General features: G+C 33.5%; 1 protein-coding gene across 2 annotated transcripts in view; it reads right to left on the bottom strand.

Moving 5' to 3' along the window:
* The window catches only part of LRP1B (LDL receptor related protein 1B), a 1938417-nt gene that overhangs the window by 13700 nt on the left and 1908394 nt on the right, over window positions 1-16323 (bottom strand). For both annotated transcript variants that reach the window (XM_058434432.1, XM_032145942.2), the window contains 2 exons: window positions 8519-8595; window positions 626-716 (listed from right to left, as the gene is read on the bottom strand). In XM_058434432.1, the coding sequence (XP_058290415.1) occupies window positions 626-716; window positions 8519-8595 (168 nt within the window). The remainder of the gene's footprint in view (window positions 1-625; window positions 717-8518; window positions 8596-16323) is intronic.

Here is a 16323-nt window from a genome sequence, read left to right as displayed (position 1 = left end):
CTGTCCTGCACCCACTGTTAGGCACTCCCTAGTGAGATGAAACCGGTACCTCAAGCAGAAATGCAGAAATCACCCGTCTTCTGTGTCGCTGGGGCTGGGAGCTGGAGACCGGAGCTGTTCCTATTCGGCCATCTTGGCTCCACCCTCCCTCCTCTAGATCTATAAGTTCATTTTCATATAAATTGAAATGATACTTCTAATGAGGTATAGGTTAATCAATGCACTATTTGTGAATGAAATGTACAAATTGGAGACATACATATGCATATCAGTATCACTGTATTGACATTACTAATCATACACATTAATATAAAAAGATGCTCCTCAGAGACCCTTGCTGTTTCAAGGAAAGACAGCTGCAAATGTAAAATTCTACTTAAGTTTTGAATAATATGATCTCTTGTTAGTTTTGCTAGAATATATAAATGGACCATTCCATTAACATAACATGGGAGAAGACTTGTATAAATTATAATCACTTAAAAGAGAGGTATAAAATGATTTGAAAAACATTGTATTTTACAGTGGGCATAACTAAATCATGTTTTAAAAAATAAAAAAATTGTTTCTGCACCTAGTTGTGTGATTTATTCACTGACTGCTAATCTAGAACATTGCATCTTACCTTCTTTTTCTCTTACAAAGCACTAAACCAATTACTAAGGTGGTTATCAAAGTCACCAACAGGATGAGAGGCACAATGATGGCAATGCTTCCTGGAAAATAAATGAGAATAGATGAAGAAATAAATAAAATGAAGTAAAAATTGATACAACTAAATACTTTATTACACCAAATCACTCAACCATTGATATAATAAAAATAAAGCTTAGCCCAAAGGTTTCTTTCGGGTTCGTAATTATGTTATTGGAAAATCACTCTCCTCTTAAACAAGTGATCTGATGGAAGTGTTTCTTTAGATATCATTCATTTATGTGTTGCGTTTAAATACCTTGAGATTAGAGATCTGACTTTTTTGTCAGTCTGTGTTTCGTGATTCCCATCACACACATTTACTTGCAATGATGCTAGTACCTCTTTTTAAATCAACTAAGACCGAATAAACATTTACAGTTTCACTGACCACATTCCCACCCTTAGTTTTGTTCCTTTAGTTATCCACACTTTCTGGTCAGGGGTCCATGTGACAAGTTAGGTGGCAGCCTGGTAGAACAAAAGGGGTATCAGTGTTTGCTTTAGATGGAACTTGGTGTAAATACTGGTTTCACAACTTACTTGAAGTGAGACCTTATGTAGGTTATTTAAATGCTTTGAGGCTCATGCTCTTCAACTGTAAAACAGAGAAGAAGACTTACCACAAAGGGCAGTTAGCTTGATTCCACAAAATTAGGGGGTGAAGAGGTTCTCTTTCTCAAGTTCTAGTTCCTGAACAGTATTAGCAGGACGTATTTTGGGAGTTTGGCTTATGTGGCAAATGTCAATTATTTTCCTTTCTTCCATATATGAGAAAGGTCTTCGGTACTAGCACTAACAGAATAAATCTTCAAAAGTGATCAGTGAAATCTGGTCTTTGTTTATATGCATCTGAGCATAGGGAGGAGGCAAAATGGAGGAGACAGTTTTCCATTTTTATACTAGATAAGCAATAGGGTAATCAATTTTTTTTTTAGTCAGTGAGTAGGCAGACAATAATAGCCCATTGCTAATAATGTGACCCACAGGAGAATACACCCAAATATCACTTACTGTAGGAAGAAAACTGAATATAGGGTGGCCTGATAACAGGGAAGTATGACGTAGCTAATGTTAACTTTTCTTACTGAAAAATATCTAGTACACATGAAACAAGGGCTTTTGTCTACTTGGAATAAACCTCTGGTTGATACAGTCAAGTCACCTTAATCACTGGTTAACCTAAGAAACCAAGCAGCCCAACTAGTTAAAATTTAACATGGAGATCTTGAATGGATTAAGACTAGAACATTAAGTATATGAATTTTTCATGCAAATGCATGTGAAAGTATCAAGGTAGAAATTAATCATATTATGCACAATAACCAGCCACTTAGAACTGTATTATAAATATATAGCTCTGTTTTAATAGCGTTATAGCCAGAGGATATCTGGGTGAGATAATCCATACTGGATCACTTGCCAAATACCAAAAAGGCTTCATTAAGAAAATTTCATGTATAAGATAAATCTTTAATTTAGAACTTCGAGAAATAACTTGTGTAAAATAACCAAATAACCATCTCTTCTATCCACTTCTTTAGACACTTTCTAAAATGTAAAAGTCATTTTGTTTTTTCATGTAGTTATGAGAACTTACTGTGTTTGATATTACTGTATTACCTCCTTTGTTTTGGGAAAGTGAACTTTATATGCATCTGTAATTTATTAGCAATTAGTGAAAGTAGAGAATCTGGCATCTTGGATGGTAATTAACATTTGTTCACAAGTTTTAAATACCAGAGAACAGCTTGATTTCTTCATAAACTATGACTTCAACTGATTGATCATGACTTTATAAATATATCGACTTCATTTTCCTCTAAAATTTGTGTAAAACTGGTGGGTGTAAAATACCTATCAATATAGTTTTAGGGTATATAAAATTTATTTTCTCTCAATGCAATTATAAATCATTGTTTAAAAATAGATTTTACTTGTTCTACAGTTTGACATTCCTATGAGGTAGGAAGCTGTTAATTAAGTATGCTAGAAAATAAAAGGTTTCTTTTTTTCCCTTCATAGATGGCAGTTGCAGTCCCATATATTACAGCATTTTGTATTTAAGAGCCTAGACTTCTGACATGTTTATGTAACCAGTCGAAGTAACTACTGTAACACCTAGTGTCACGGATAAATAATGCAGCGTAGAAGATTGGCAAGTTTTTTTTTTTAAATTTTATAAAATAGTTTTTATTGCTGGAAACACAGGTATTTTTAAAATTATTTAACAGATATTATAAAAATAAGTACTTTTTCCTAGTATTATATATGACAGTAAATTTCATACTGTAAATACAGTGATCAATCCCTATTGCAGGTGATGTTTTAACAGTACATTGTTAATAGAGTATTAGAAACTCATTGAAAAACAGACTCTGTACTTATTAAGGGTGGAGGGGATATCTCAACAAGGTTTCTCATAAAAAAATAGAGCAAGTCTTTTTTGCAACATGGTTCTGAAACCTCATCATGCAACATTTTTCCATTAGAAGAAAGAACTATAAGTGCTGTGTTGAAGAGCCCCTTTCCATAGGAGAGCTAGTACAGCATAGCAGTTGAGATAATGGACTCTGGAGCCAGGCTACCTCTTTTCAAATCTGTTTTACTATTCATTACCAGCATATGCTCAGGCACATTAATTATATCTGTCTCAATTTACTCATCTATAATATGGGTATCATCATTCATAGTTATCATACAGTATTATAGATAGGATTATTCCAATCATAGAAAATGCTACATACATGCTTAATAAACAATCAAAACACATGTTCTCATAGCACCCTGTGCATGCTTCTATTTTGCACTTTTCACAATATAATGTATCAGTTGGTTTTTGAGATATTTGAAGGCACAATCTGTTTCTCTTTGTTCTGCAAATAGTGCAGTCCTTAGGATGTCACAGGGTCTATAAATTCAATTCTTATCTAGCAAATATATCTTAAGTGCTTGCTGTGCTCCAGACCCTGAACATATACCCTATTTCACACTGAGGATAAAATGACCCTTCTCTTACATTGCTTGATGTATAACAGAATGACAGACAAATGGGTTCATTCACTATAGTAGCATGAATGTTGTATTAGGGAAGTATGCATTGTTCTGGGAATATAAAAGAGGTGTCTCTAACTAGATCTGGGCTGGAGGAGGACTAGTGTGTCTCTGAGGCTTAAGGAGCAAATCCTCTGTAGCCCGTGAAGAGACTTTAAAGGCCCAGAGGATTACGATTAAGGAAAAACAGTTGGGCTGGAAGGAGTGTGCTGGAAGGAGATGTGACTGCAGTGGAAAGCAGAGGTGAGATTATGAAGGAGTGTGTAAGCCATATAAATCAGATGGGGAATTGTACTATTTTTTTCTTTTTAAAAAGATGATGATGAATAAAATTTAGGAAGGAACATCTACTGAATTTATTGTTTGATTCAACTTAGGAAAGAGGGAGAAGGTTAAGGATGGAACTTCAGTGTTTCCGTAGCCAGATGTATTGGCTCAAGTCTCAGCTGAAGTATCACCACCTTTCAGCCATCCATATGGATGGACAAAAAGGCAAAATAAGGTATATGAAAATGACTGTGGATAGGGGGCAGTGATGAGATCATTTGGGAACTGAGCTTGAGATCCCTGTGGAATATAGATGCTATAGCTACAATATATCAAGCAAGCAGTGAAATATATGTCTCAAACTTAGGAGATAAATCAATACTGCGCATAGGAATTTTGGGGAATCAACAGAGTTGATAACTCATGTCAAGGATTATGTCTTCACAAGGAGAGTGTATCTAGTGATAAACAGGTAAATTAATCAAGCAGAATAGAAAGAAAATCATGTCAAAAGGAAGACAGAGTTGCTTCAAAAGAGGTAGAAGAGAAACCAGAAGTGTTCACTATCATGAAGTTCAGAGGAAGAGAACATTCTATTTACTGATCAAATTTTCAATAGAACAATATTAGCATAAATTACATAATTAAAATGACTGCCTTTGACATGTTGCTCTATACCTTGTTCTTAAGTTTGTTTATAGATATGTATAAATGTGGAGTATATATATTTGTTGAAATTAGCATGCTTTCTCTTAAGCATTTTGGTACATTGTAATGTTAAAAATTGTAAAGAAAGTACGTTCCAAACTTAGTAAAGGTGATCCTTCCAGTGGTCTTCAAGAGGCTGCCTATCACCTTGGTCCTGTATCTCTAACTTCACTTTGTACCACTCTCCCCCTCGTCCTCTTGATACCAGCACACTGGTCTTCTTTCAGTCTGCTGGACATGTCTAACTCTTTCTTGCTCCACGGTTGTTGTACCTGCTGTTCTTTATTCTTGTACCTTGAGCCTCAAGTCTCAGCTGAAGTATCACCACGTCAGAGAAAACACTCCTGGCCTCACTTTTCCCGTGACATTCTCTATCTTTGCCCTTTTTATCTTTTTTGTTTTTGCTTCCTTCACGGACCAATCAAAACTCACATTTGAATATTTCCTTTTTTATTTACTTCCTTGTTTTATTGCTGTTTATAAGAACCTCAGCTTCATGAGAAGAGGCACTGTCTGCCTTCCTCACTGACCTGTCTCTGGGATCTAGTGCAGTACTTGACACTTAGCAGAGACTTGATAAACCTTTGCTTTGGGAGAAATGGAAAGAAAACATTATTTTGTTGTGTTTTTCAGTTATATCTCTATATTTGCAAATTTATAATTCCTGGTGTAATATAACTGTTTTTTTTCTGTATTAAAACATAATGGATGATATAAAATGATAAAGACAAAGTAGCAAAAGAGATACAATGACCCCCTAACAGATATCTTGCCCCTATTGTCACTATAGTAAAATACAGCATCTCTACATTACTGCACCACAAATGCTGAGTATATTTTTATCTTTCATAATTTCGGCAGATACAACAAATAACATAATTGAAACACTGATCATTCAATGCTCAATTTTATGTAAATTTTAAAATTTTATGTAAATTTAAAATTTTATGTAATTTTAAAATGGAAGTTTGCAATGAATATTTTATCATCCTGAGTTTAAAACTCTTCAAAATATCTCCAGAAGAGTCAGACTAGATTTTTAAAATGGAACCTGAGCGCAAAGCCCTAGATAATAGATCTGCCTAATTCCACAAGCTGCTTTCAGATACTTTAAACATCAAAAGCCAGTGAACATCACTACCACTGTTCAGAGATGATTATGAAGGCCATGTACAAATCCGAAAAGTAAATCTCTGTATAAATTGATAGTAATTAGGCAGACAGAGGCAGTGCATTCTGGACTATGCCAACAAAGGTCCACTGATGATAGAAATGCAGATTTGAAAACACAATCCTAAGGTTTCATCTTTCTTATTGGGCAGACAACTTCTGCTCGAGTTTGGGGAAGGTTTGACGACCATTCAAAACCACTAGATTTTATCCAAAATAATAAAAGTAATCCTCTTTCATGGGAAAGGTCAGTTTACCTTTTCCCTTCTTTCAGAGCTACTGAGGCAAGTTTCTCGAAGCATAAATGTCTGATAATAAGCATCTAATAGAGTCATTATTTGGCCAACTTTGCTCAAGTCTGTGATAATTTGACATCTGTAGCTAATAGCCCTTTCAAAATGCATTGATAGTTCTATTATATTTCATGACTTTAAATTAGTGATGGGAGAAAGAGCTTCAGAATCATTGGAAAAGGTTACAACTATTTGCAACTCTTTCCCCTATTTGAGGTTCTTTAGAACTGTTGCATGTAATTAAAACCAGTTTCTTACATTTGCCCATGCAAATCGCTGGAGACCCCACTCTAACGGGAACACCTGGAGCATTCCAGCTCCAAACCATTTTCCGAACACCAAACTTTCCCTTTGTGGATGGAGCTTATACAAAATTTCCAAATTCAATACACATTCCATGCTATTTCTTGTCAGTTTTTAAATTTTTTTTAAATTTTTTTTTTTTTTTTTTTTTTTTTTTTTTTTTTTTTTGAGACGGAGTCTTGCTCTGTCGCCCAGGCTGGAGTGCAGTGGCGCAATCTTGGCTCACTGCAAGCTCCACCTCCCGGGTTCACGCCATTCTCCCGCCTCAGCCTCTCTGAGTAGCTGGGACTACAGGCGCCCGCCACCACGCCTGGCTAATTTTTTGTATTTTTAGTAGAGACGGGCTTTCACTGTGGTCTCGATCTCCTGACCTCGTGATCCGCCCGCCTCGGCCTCCCAAAGTGCTGGGATTACAAGCTTGAGCCACCGTGCCTGGCTTAAATTGTTTTTGATGTGCTAAAAAGGCTATGTATTTTCTTTATATTCTATCATTGAGAAACTACCATTAAAAAGTCTAAAATCTTTTTAATTCCTAATTTATAAATGCAGCATGTTCTACAGCTCGATAACTTCAAATGCATTTCTTTCATTAATGCTCTTAACGATTGTTGAGTTTTGCAAATAGTTTATAAAATCACATATAAATTAATATGCCTCCAGAGTTATTACTGGTAGCATTAGTTTGAGCCCTAAATCCTGGGAAGAGAAAGTATTTTTTCTTTTCTTTTGCATATCAAATTAGGCAAGACACATTTTGCCACTGCTAACATTTATCAACCAATTCCCCAAACCCCAGTGTCCTATTCCTACAATTATATATGCTCATAGCTTCCCTATGGCTTCTCCCTTCCCTGACCTAAGGAAAGCACACAAATTCTAAGATCAACTCAAAATGTTCCTAACCAAAAATCACTCACCTCACCTATCCGAATTTAAATATTCATGCCCAGACTGTTTATTTTAGACCTATTTTCCATTTTTCAAAGATGCCTAGGCTTATTAATAAACCCAAATTAATCTCTAAATCAGGAAAAATTGGACAATGATATCGAAACTGTCTGGGGGCAGAGACAACAAACAGGAATGTCAGCAAAGATGGGAAGCCTGCTTCTAGGGTACAAAAATGATATATTTTATACTTTAATAGTCTCTTTCCTTTTTCACTAACTCTGAAACAGTATGCTTTTTGCTTGTTTTTATGAAATCCTTGTCACCAGCAGTAAAGGACTAGGGAAAAATTGCTAAGATAAGCAATTTTCCATCAAGAATATTATTTTTTCTTTGCAAATTTATTAACACCCAACAGACAATACAAATTTTTCAAAGGTTTTTCACTCATGGTCAAATTAATGACAACATGTGTGAATTGGCAAATTTTATTTCATACTTTTATTTTGAAAAACTTCGTAACATCATTTCAGGTTGTCAGAAACTACACAGACACACGATGAGACACACCTGACCCTAAGACTATGGCTGCACAAAAAAAATTTGCAAAAATGTTGATCTGTATTTTAATATACTTCAAAACCAATACTTATAAAGAAGAAATAAATCAACTTAGATCTTTATTTAAGAATTGCTTGTTAACTTGCTTCTCTTTCAGACTAACCAATAAAGTCTTTTTCCCCCCACGACACATTGAAATGCATTCCAAGACTATATATTTGCTCTAATTAAAACATGGAATTATTTTTCTTCCTGGAGCATTTTCACATTCATTGTGATATCTGTGACTTTTTAGCTGATGAACATTTCCAAAGAAAAGCTTATGCTAGGTTAGCAGATGTGCATTCTGAAAACTCCCCAAATTTGAGATAAACTCTCTCAGCCTAAAAGAACATGTACACACTGGATCCTGTATTTAGATGAGAGCTCAGTGCTTCCTCTTTCAAAAACACCTCGATTGCAGTGAATCTCTTATAAAATTCCATGAAGAAGATTTTCTAAGACTCATCTCACTCAATAATGACATAAAAATGATTTATATACAGTGTAGATTACCCAAAATATTAATCTGAGAAACTTACTTGTGCTGATATGATCAGACTTGCTGCTCTTTGGGGCTGGCCTTTCACACTGTGTGCCTGACCAGTTGGTGGAGCATCTAAAAATATCCAAACAACAAACAAAACAGATCAGTGAATAACAAAGACCAGAAGTCTGCTAATGTAGTAATTTTAACCAAATGAAACGTTATAGGAGCCAGTCATCACAAATTCATGAATATTACATAGAGATTTCTGCTGATTTTGCATATTGTTAGTATGAGGAGTGTAACTTTCACTGGACTTCATTTGTTAAAATACTTTTTAAAATGTAGATTTATAGACATTTTACTTATTCTGTGTTAAAATTGGCACATTTTATAGCGATATTGAAATCTTGATTAAGAATTGGAAATTGATTTAAGAGTTACAGAAAATTACAAGTGGCCACTTAAAAAATTGAGTTTGCATATTAAGCAAATCCTTCTATAAGTATCTGTGTCTTTTTCTGGTTGTTCTAAGTCCAGAGTGGAACTAACTACCAAACAGCAAATAGTCATCTGTCTCATAGTTCAAGCTGTGGAGTTTTTACTCTCCTAAGCAGAGATAACAAAATACAGAGCTTTCCCATTTTAAATCATACTTCTATTACTATGAAGTCGAGAGAATGTGCCCAAGTTTTTACTGGGAGAAGTTGTTTTTCCCATGTAAGTACTATGACACTATGATAAGAAGTAGAAGACAAGAATAATAGATCTGATTAAAAGCCATTATTTAAACATAAATTGCAACTATGAAATTAGCTGGTTGCATCAAAATAAATGCTGGAACAGTTTTAGTTGTGTTTAAACAATGTCTATTGGCTAACATAAGATGCCTTTGTGCATCTGTCACAGGAAATCCACAGAGAAACAATTTAATTGGCTTCAGTTCTTAGTTAAAATGACTGTCAAATACCACCATATCAAGAATAGCTGTACACAATAAAAAAAACAGCTTCCAGAGCCATTCCAAGTGGAACTCTCTGGGCATGGTGGGCCAAACTAAATAACTGCAATTTCAGTGTCTCTGCCAGTTCGGGCATAGCCAATTTTGTTATCTGAGGCTGCGTCCTGAACCTAAGCTTCTATGATGCTATATAAATTATTTGTGATAGTCATAAAATCAGTATTGGCTGTCCTAAAACATGGGCAAATTCTCATAAAATCATTATTACTGACAAAGTCAAATAATAAACATAAAAATATGTTTCAAAGAAGCATATATAGACTTGAACACAATTGGCAATAAGGATACTATTAGATAAGAGTTATTTAATTAATAAATGATAACTTTAAAACTATGAATATGGAGTGTGATTTAAATGAAAATTAATATCATTATATTATGATTCAGGGCAACACTCGTACATTAGCTCAACTTGTTACATCATAAAAAGTTAACACATTATATAATTTTCTACACATCATGTTTATTATAAACCATAATACAAGTAAATCATTAACACAGATAAATGCATTTAAGGCCAAGTCTGCAACTCTGTCTGTATTAATAAAGTTAGGTAACGAAATAAGGATATTTTCAAATCATTAGAATAAAGTGAACAACAAATAAAATCATTGTGTTTGTTTTTTCTTTTTAATTTGTGGTATTTGCAGATGAATGATCTAGAAAAATGTTCCAATTGTTCATATATTATAATCATTGACACAGTCCACAGATAGTTCAAAATAATATATTTGGGAACACTTTGCAGACATGTTCTTGGAGTGAATTCTAATGATTGTGAAATGCTTCTTGTGTTATGTAGCTTTACATCTGTCAAATCTCTCTAATTTACCCCCGAGAATATTTCATATGCTCCACTGAAAAACTAATGCTGGCTGCTTAGTTACTTAATTATGTATTAATAGCTGTTGTGTACAAGTATACATGTGTGCAATTATTTTGAATTATTGATTAAAATATCAAAATTTGCTTTATACATTATCTCATTTAAAAGAAAAAAAAAAACTAAATCAGGTTCATCTTAGATAAGTGACCCAAGGCATATTTTATTGTGTTACTGAAAAAAGAACCTCTGGGACTCATTCCACTTTTGGAAAAGATTTGAAGTCAGAAAGTGGAATTGCTTGAGAATTAGAAGATTAAATGCTACTTAATCATATTATGGTTCTGACATGAACATCATGTATTTTTAATAATTTATAAAGTAATTATATTTTGAGATCTCCAGATTAGCAGAAAGAGATTTTTAAATAAACAGGATAAGGATAGTGTGATTCTAATTCCAAACTCTAGAATTATTTAAATAGGACAGGTATTTGTTAATATTATGGTATAATTTCCTAATTTATCCATGGCTTAGGGTCCAGTATTTATGATAGATAAAAGAAGTCACCTGCTGGTGGTCATAATCCTCTTTTAAATTGTTGGAGCCCATTTAAATTCATAATCTTTACAGACTATTTTACTTATTATATATTGGAAAAAACTCAAAGACCGTACTGAAGAAATAATTTTAACAGTTATACATCTTAATGTGCTGATGATCACTTTACCATTCTCCTTATACCCTTTATAAAATAATGTTTTATGGCCAAAGATAAAATATGTTCCACTGTTCTGCATTTGTCTCGGTCTTAAAAAATCTCTTTTGAGTTATTAAATAGAAATCATTATTCTTGTTGCCTACCTTACAAAATTATAACTTAAGGCATTTTCTGCTCCACAAGTTCTTCCAGTGGTTGATTTAAGACCAAGTATTTTTGTCACCTTTATAGCAATCCATAAATCTTCATACTTTAAGTAGACTACAATGATGAAAGCCATTAATGGCAGAGCATTTAAGAAATAAAATTTGTGCAGATCATCAAAATCTCCTGTCCAATTCCCCGCTGAATTATTTGCATAGCCATGCTGACTATAATTTCTCTGGCATCTATCTCTTTTTTTATTATTCCTCAAGCAAAATCCATACTCCATGTGCTGGTTATCTTTAATCTGTACTATTGCAATCCACTATTCTCTGCTATTCATCCGGGGACAATTATCTTCAAGTTAGCCCTGCACAACCCCGCTAGGCAATCTTTTCTTGTTTTTTGTTTTGTTTTATTTTGTTTTCTCTTCTCTTCCCTCACTGTAGCAAACAGCTCTGTATCATTCATGTTAAAATTGCAGACGTTTCCCACTGCCCTTAGTCTTAGGACAATGAAAATCAGCTTTATCTTATGTGCTGATCACTATACAACTGTAAATTATTTAACGTTTTAAACAGTTCCATGAATTTTAACCAAGTATCTTTGGATCAGGAACAGATGGATGGATAGACAGGTAGGTAGGTAGATAAACAGATACTTATTGACTATTCAAATAATTATTTATCCTTTATTTACATCATCAGATGAAGGTACTGCTCTTAGCAGTTTCCTGCTGTCAATAGCTGCATGGTAAAGGGTATTGATTTAACATTCTTTGACTTCTCTTTTTTCCTAGCATTATTTAATGCTAAATTGTTTCCTTAATCTTATTCTTCCATTTCCGTAAGAGTTGTATGTGTAAGTGCTCTTAATTACAGCATATTTTATGGTATTCCCTTTATGTTCCAGACTAGAATAATGATTATGGAAAATGAGAAATGGTAAAATTCAGATTCTGGGGTCCCATATATCAGAGAATTCAAGTAACTTGGGATTGTGGTCAGCATTCTTCATTTCAACAAGGTGAATCTGACGTAAATAATTCACAAGTCACACTTCAAGAAATATTTGAGATACATTATTATTCTTACAGGCTTTGTTCTTATACCAAATATCATTCAATGTATTATTGTGAGGATGAGAATAATAATATACAAGCCCAGCATGATCGCTCAAAAGATAAAATAAGCTATGTAGAAGTTCCCCACACAATACCTGGAATGTGCTTTTATTTATTTATTTTTTGTAATTAATTCTCTTCTGAATGTTACTATATGAAACACATGGTGAGTTAATTTATCGTGTCCCTGAGCAGTTTGTGCAATTATTGTATAGTTACAATATTTTTTGTTTATAATTTTCTGTAGCATAGAGGAATAACTTTGTATAAAAGTTAGAGTATACAAATATTACTAGGAAGCACAGTAAACACTTTTAGAATATCAAAATAAGTTTGGCTTTTATAAGGGGACAAACTATAATCTTTAAAATGAAAGTTATCACATTTAGTAGCATAACTGTAAGACATATTTAAACTGTCTAAAATAATAACTGAAATAGTAATTATTACAAACAGAATTAAAATGACATATAAAAAACTGAAGGTATATCAAAATCTTCAGATACTGTCCTTCCCCTAACAATGATCAATGTATATGAACTGCTCTTGTCATTTTGCAGAAGTGTGGTCTAGAGTCACCCACTTTGGGAGGACTTCAAAATAAAATAATGAGATTAATATCTGCTCTTTCTTTTCATCAAATTTAAAGGTCATGGGATTCTTCTGACCACAGTGAAATTCAAAGGTGAACCTTAAAGCAATTTAAAATTGAATTTATCCTCTTATATATATGTGCAAGGTTGCCCTTATTAACCATGATGATGGAGGCATTTAGAAAGAAAAATCTTTTAATATACCCCTTTCTTTCTCTACACAGGAAAAAAAATAAGTGGCACAAAGGGATTAAAGAAGCCTTGGAAAAATTGTGCATGGTGTCATGCATGTCTCAGTGCCCTTAAAATCTCATTCAATAAAAATAAAAAAAAATGATTACAGGTTATGCATCAATTTATGCAAAAGCATTTTGCATAATGGTGAAGAAGGTATAGTGAAGAAAATCAGAAAAACACAGTTACTTGCAAAACACTTTTTTTCTGGTTAACTCATCAAATTACACTCTTGGTGGTGAGCATATAAACTTATATTCATATAATATTTCTCACTTGAAAGGTCTACACTCTATGTATCCCCTGTGTCTTTTATACTCACTTCCCTTGCAGATAGTAGCATGACAAGATGCAAAAAAAATAAAATGGATTATATAAAGTAATTTTTAAGAATGAAGGAGAAACATAAAAGAGACGATAAAATTTATTTTACCAAGAAATGATTCATAAAAGGAAGTTTGTTAAGTTTGGGTGATTTAAGTTAGAAACGTTTAAACATAAAATGATGTGCAGTCCACTTGAGTAGAAGTGGTCACTGAAGTGTTAAATGATGACTAAATATATATTTAAAAAAAAACTCCAGTGATGGAACACTTTTATCATCTAGATATTCTAGAGAAAATTTTACTGAAAGCTGATGAGGAAGACATAGGTATTTTTCTGAGTAAGTAGACAATTTCTATTTAACTGAATACATTACATGCATCAACTGAAAAGGAAAAGGAACAATCATAAAATTAATATTAAGTAATATGGTGGATATAATTGAAGACATAAAAGTAGGCCATTACATTAGAAACAGTGGTTACAATTCTAGAGCCAAAGGTGGGAAGAAAAATGGAATGTGTGCTGCAATACTAGTGGAAAGCTCCCAAGATGAAGGCCAGTTCCAAAACTGGTTTAAAAATACAAAGCCATGGGGGGGAAATCTCAATGCTTAGTGCCATGCGGATAAAGTAGCTAGCTTGCTACCTAAATATCTTATGTTTTAGCTCAAAGTGAGAGTAAACAAAGATTTCTTCTACCCAACAAAGGCCCTTCCTATTTCTTAGGGTTTCAGAGGTACAGGGTGATGAGACTTGAAATTATAAAGGCGAAGTCTGGCATATTCAACTGCAGTTATTAAGCACTGTTCAACATATATTTATTCTATACAAATTTAGGGCAATAGTAGGATATTAGGAGGTGTTATTACAAGGTTTTGAGTATGTGAATGTCTTAATTAGTGCAATATCTAACTCTCTGATTCTCTGAAGATATTCAATTCACTTTCAGTTCCAATGCTCATGTGCTGAAATACTGATGTTAGCTACTTCATTATTTTAAAGTCTGAAACATTGGGAAACGAATAAGACATACAAATGGTGATCAGATATCTGGTACTTCAGCATAGTCCTTGTTCTAGTTCCAAGGTTTCTTTTTTGTTGTTTTTGTTTTGTTTTTGTTGTTTGTTTGTTTTGTTTTCTTTTGAGATGGAGTCTTGCTCTGTCACCCAGGCTAGAGTGCAGTGGCATGATCTTGGCTCACTGCAACCTCCGCCTTCCGGGTTCAAGCAATTCTGCCTCAGCCTCCTGAGTAGCAGGGATTACAGGCATGTGCCACCACACCCAGCTGATTTTTGTAATTTCAGTAGAGATGGGGTTTCACCATGTTGGTCAGGCTGGTCTCAAACTCCTGACCTTGTGATCCTCCCGCCTCAGCCTCCAAAAGTGCTGGGATTACAGGAGTGAGCCACCATGCCTGGCCTCAGGACTTCTTAATGATTTCTACATAGTTACCAAAATGTAACACCAAAGCTTTCTTGGGACCTTGTATTAGTGTCAATTTCAACTACCCATTTACTAGCATTTAGCCTTCTTCAAAATCTAGAAACTACACTCTCAAAATATTCTTAAAATTTGTAATTGTTTAAAAATAATGCAATCAAAAAATTGAAATAAACAGATAAAATGAGAAAGATTTGTTTAAATCAAGCTTCAGTATGAATTAACAAATTTGTCTATCTTGCCTAAATGTTAATTAGTCATAAAACTCTTACCAGATTTGTTTAACATTTATAGGAAGATGTTGCAGACAGAATTTCCGAAAGCTTATGACAAAATTACCCATTCACACACATTTCTTTCCTAATCCCAGTGTTAGATTACTTTTCTTAGACCCAAAGTGAGAAGGTTTAAGCAGGCAATGCCCAAAAAATTGATTCAGGAGGTAGAGACAAATGTCTTCACTAAATCTAAAATGCTATAAAATATTACAGTAGTATTTTACATTACAGAGAATACTACTATTTGAGGTGAGTCATAAATATCTTTACATATTTGATCACTGTATAACACAAATATACTACATGTTTTATTTCTCTAGTTATATATGCATTCATAAATACCTAAAGGCACCTTTGCCTATGACTATGCTAGACTATGGTTTACCTAAAGGTGGAGATTATTCATTATTTATCTTTGTCTTCCCTCATTTCTTGAACAGTATCCAGTAAATACTCAATAGATAAATTTTGCTGATGAATGTATTTGCTGTTTGACAAATGAATAGATTAATGCAAGAAAACATGGAAGACGCATAGTTGAATACATAGGAATGCACATACATATACAGAGGTCTCATATGTGTGCATTCGCTATTCTGCAAAGAATGTATGGCATCATTCATAAGAACATGCTTTCACCTAATTATCAATTGGTCATTTCTCACTGAAAGAAACGTTAATCCACTATGGGAAACTTTTTACATATAAGACCAGAGAAAATAAGTTTTTAAATTTTATTCTTTCTTTCTTTCATTCACTCATTCTTTAATTCATTAATTCTTCCATTTCTAAATAAGATGATTACATTCTAGTAATCATAGCATATGTAAATTGTATTTATTCAGTCATGTAAATTGTATATCATTCAGTTCTTGTCCCAGGATAACAAAAATTTAATTACAGAGGTATTTGCTTGATGTGAGTACTTTAATGTGAAAAACGATTTTATGTAAAAAAACAAATATACAATTAAATGTAATTTAATTCCATCAATTCATTTAAATAAATGATTATTTTAAATTTAAGTGCTGGTATGGATGACACAAATACTGTATGCAAGTTTTGGAATTAGCCAGGCCTGGGTTGAAATCTAGGCTCCTCTCCTTACAAAAGATTATCTTCAAGCAAGTCACCTCATTTCAGATTACTCATTTCTC

Source organism: Hylobates moloch, unplaced genomic scaffold, assembly GCF_009828535.3.
Source record: "Hylobates moloch isolate HMO894 unplaced genomic scaffold, HMol_V3 SCAFFOLD_24, whole genome shotgun sequence".
Classification (NCBI taxonomy): Eukaryota; Metazoa; Chordata; class Mammalia; order Primates; family Hylobatidae; genus Hylobates; species Hylobates moloch.
This window is presented reverse-complemented; position numbering and strand designations above follow the sequence as displayed.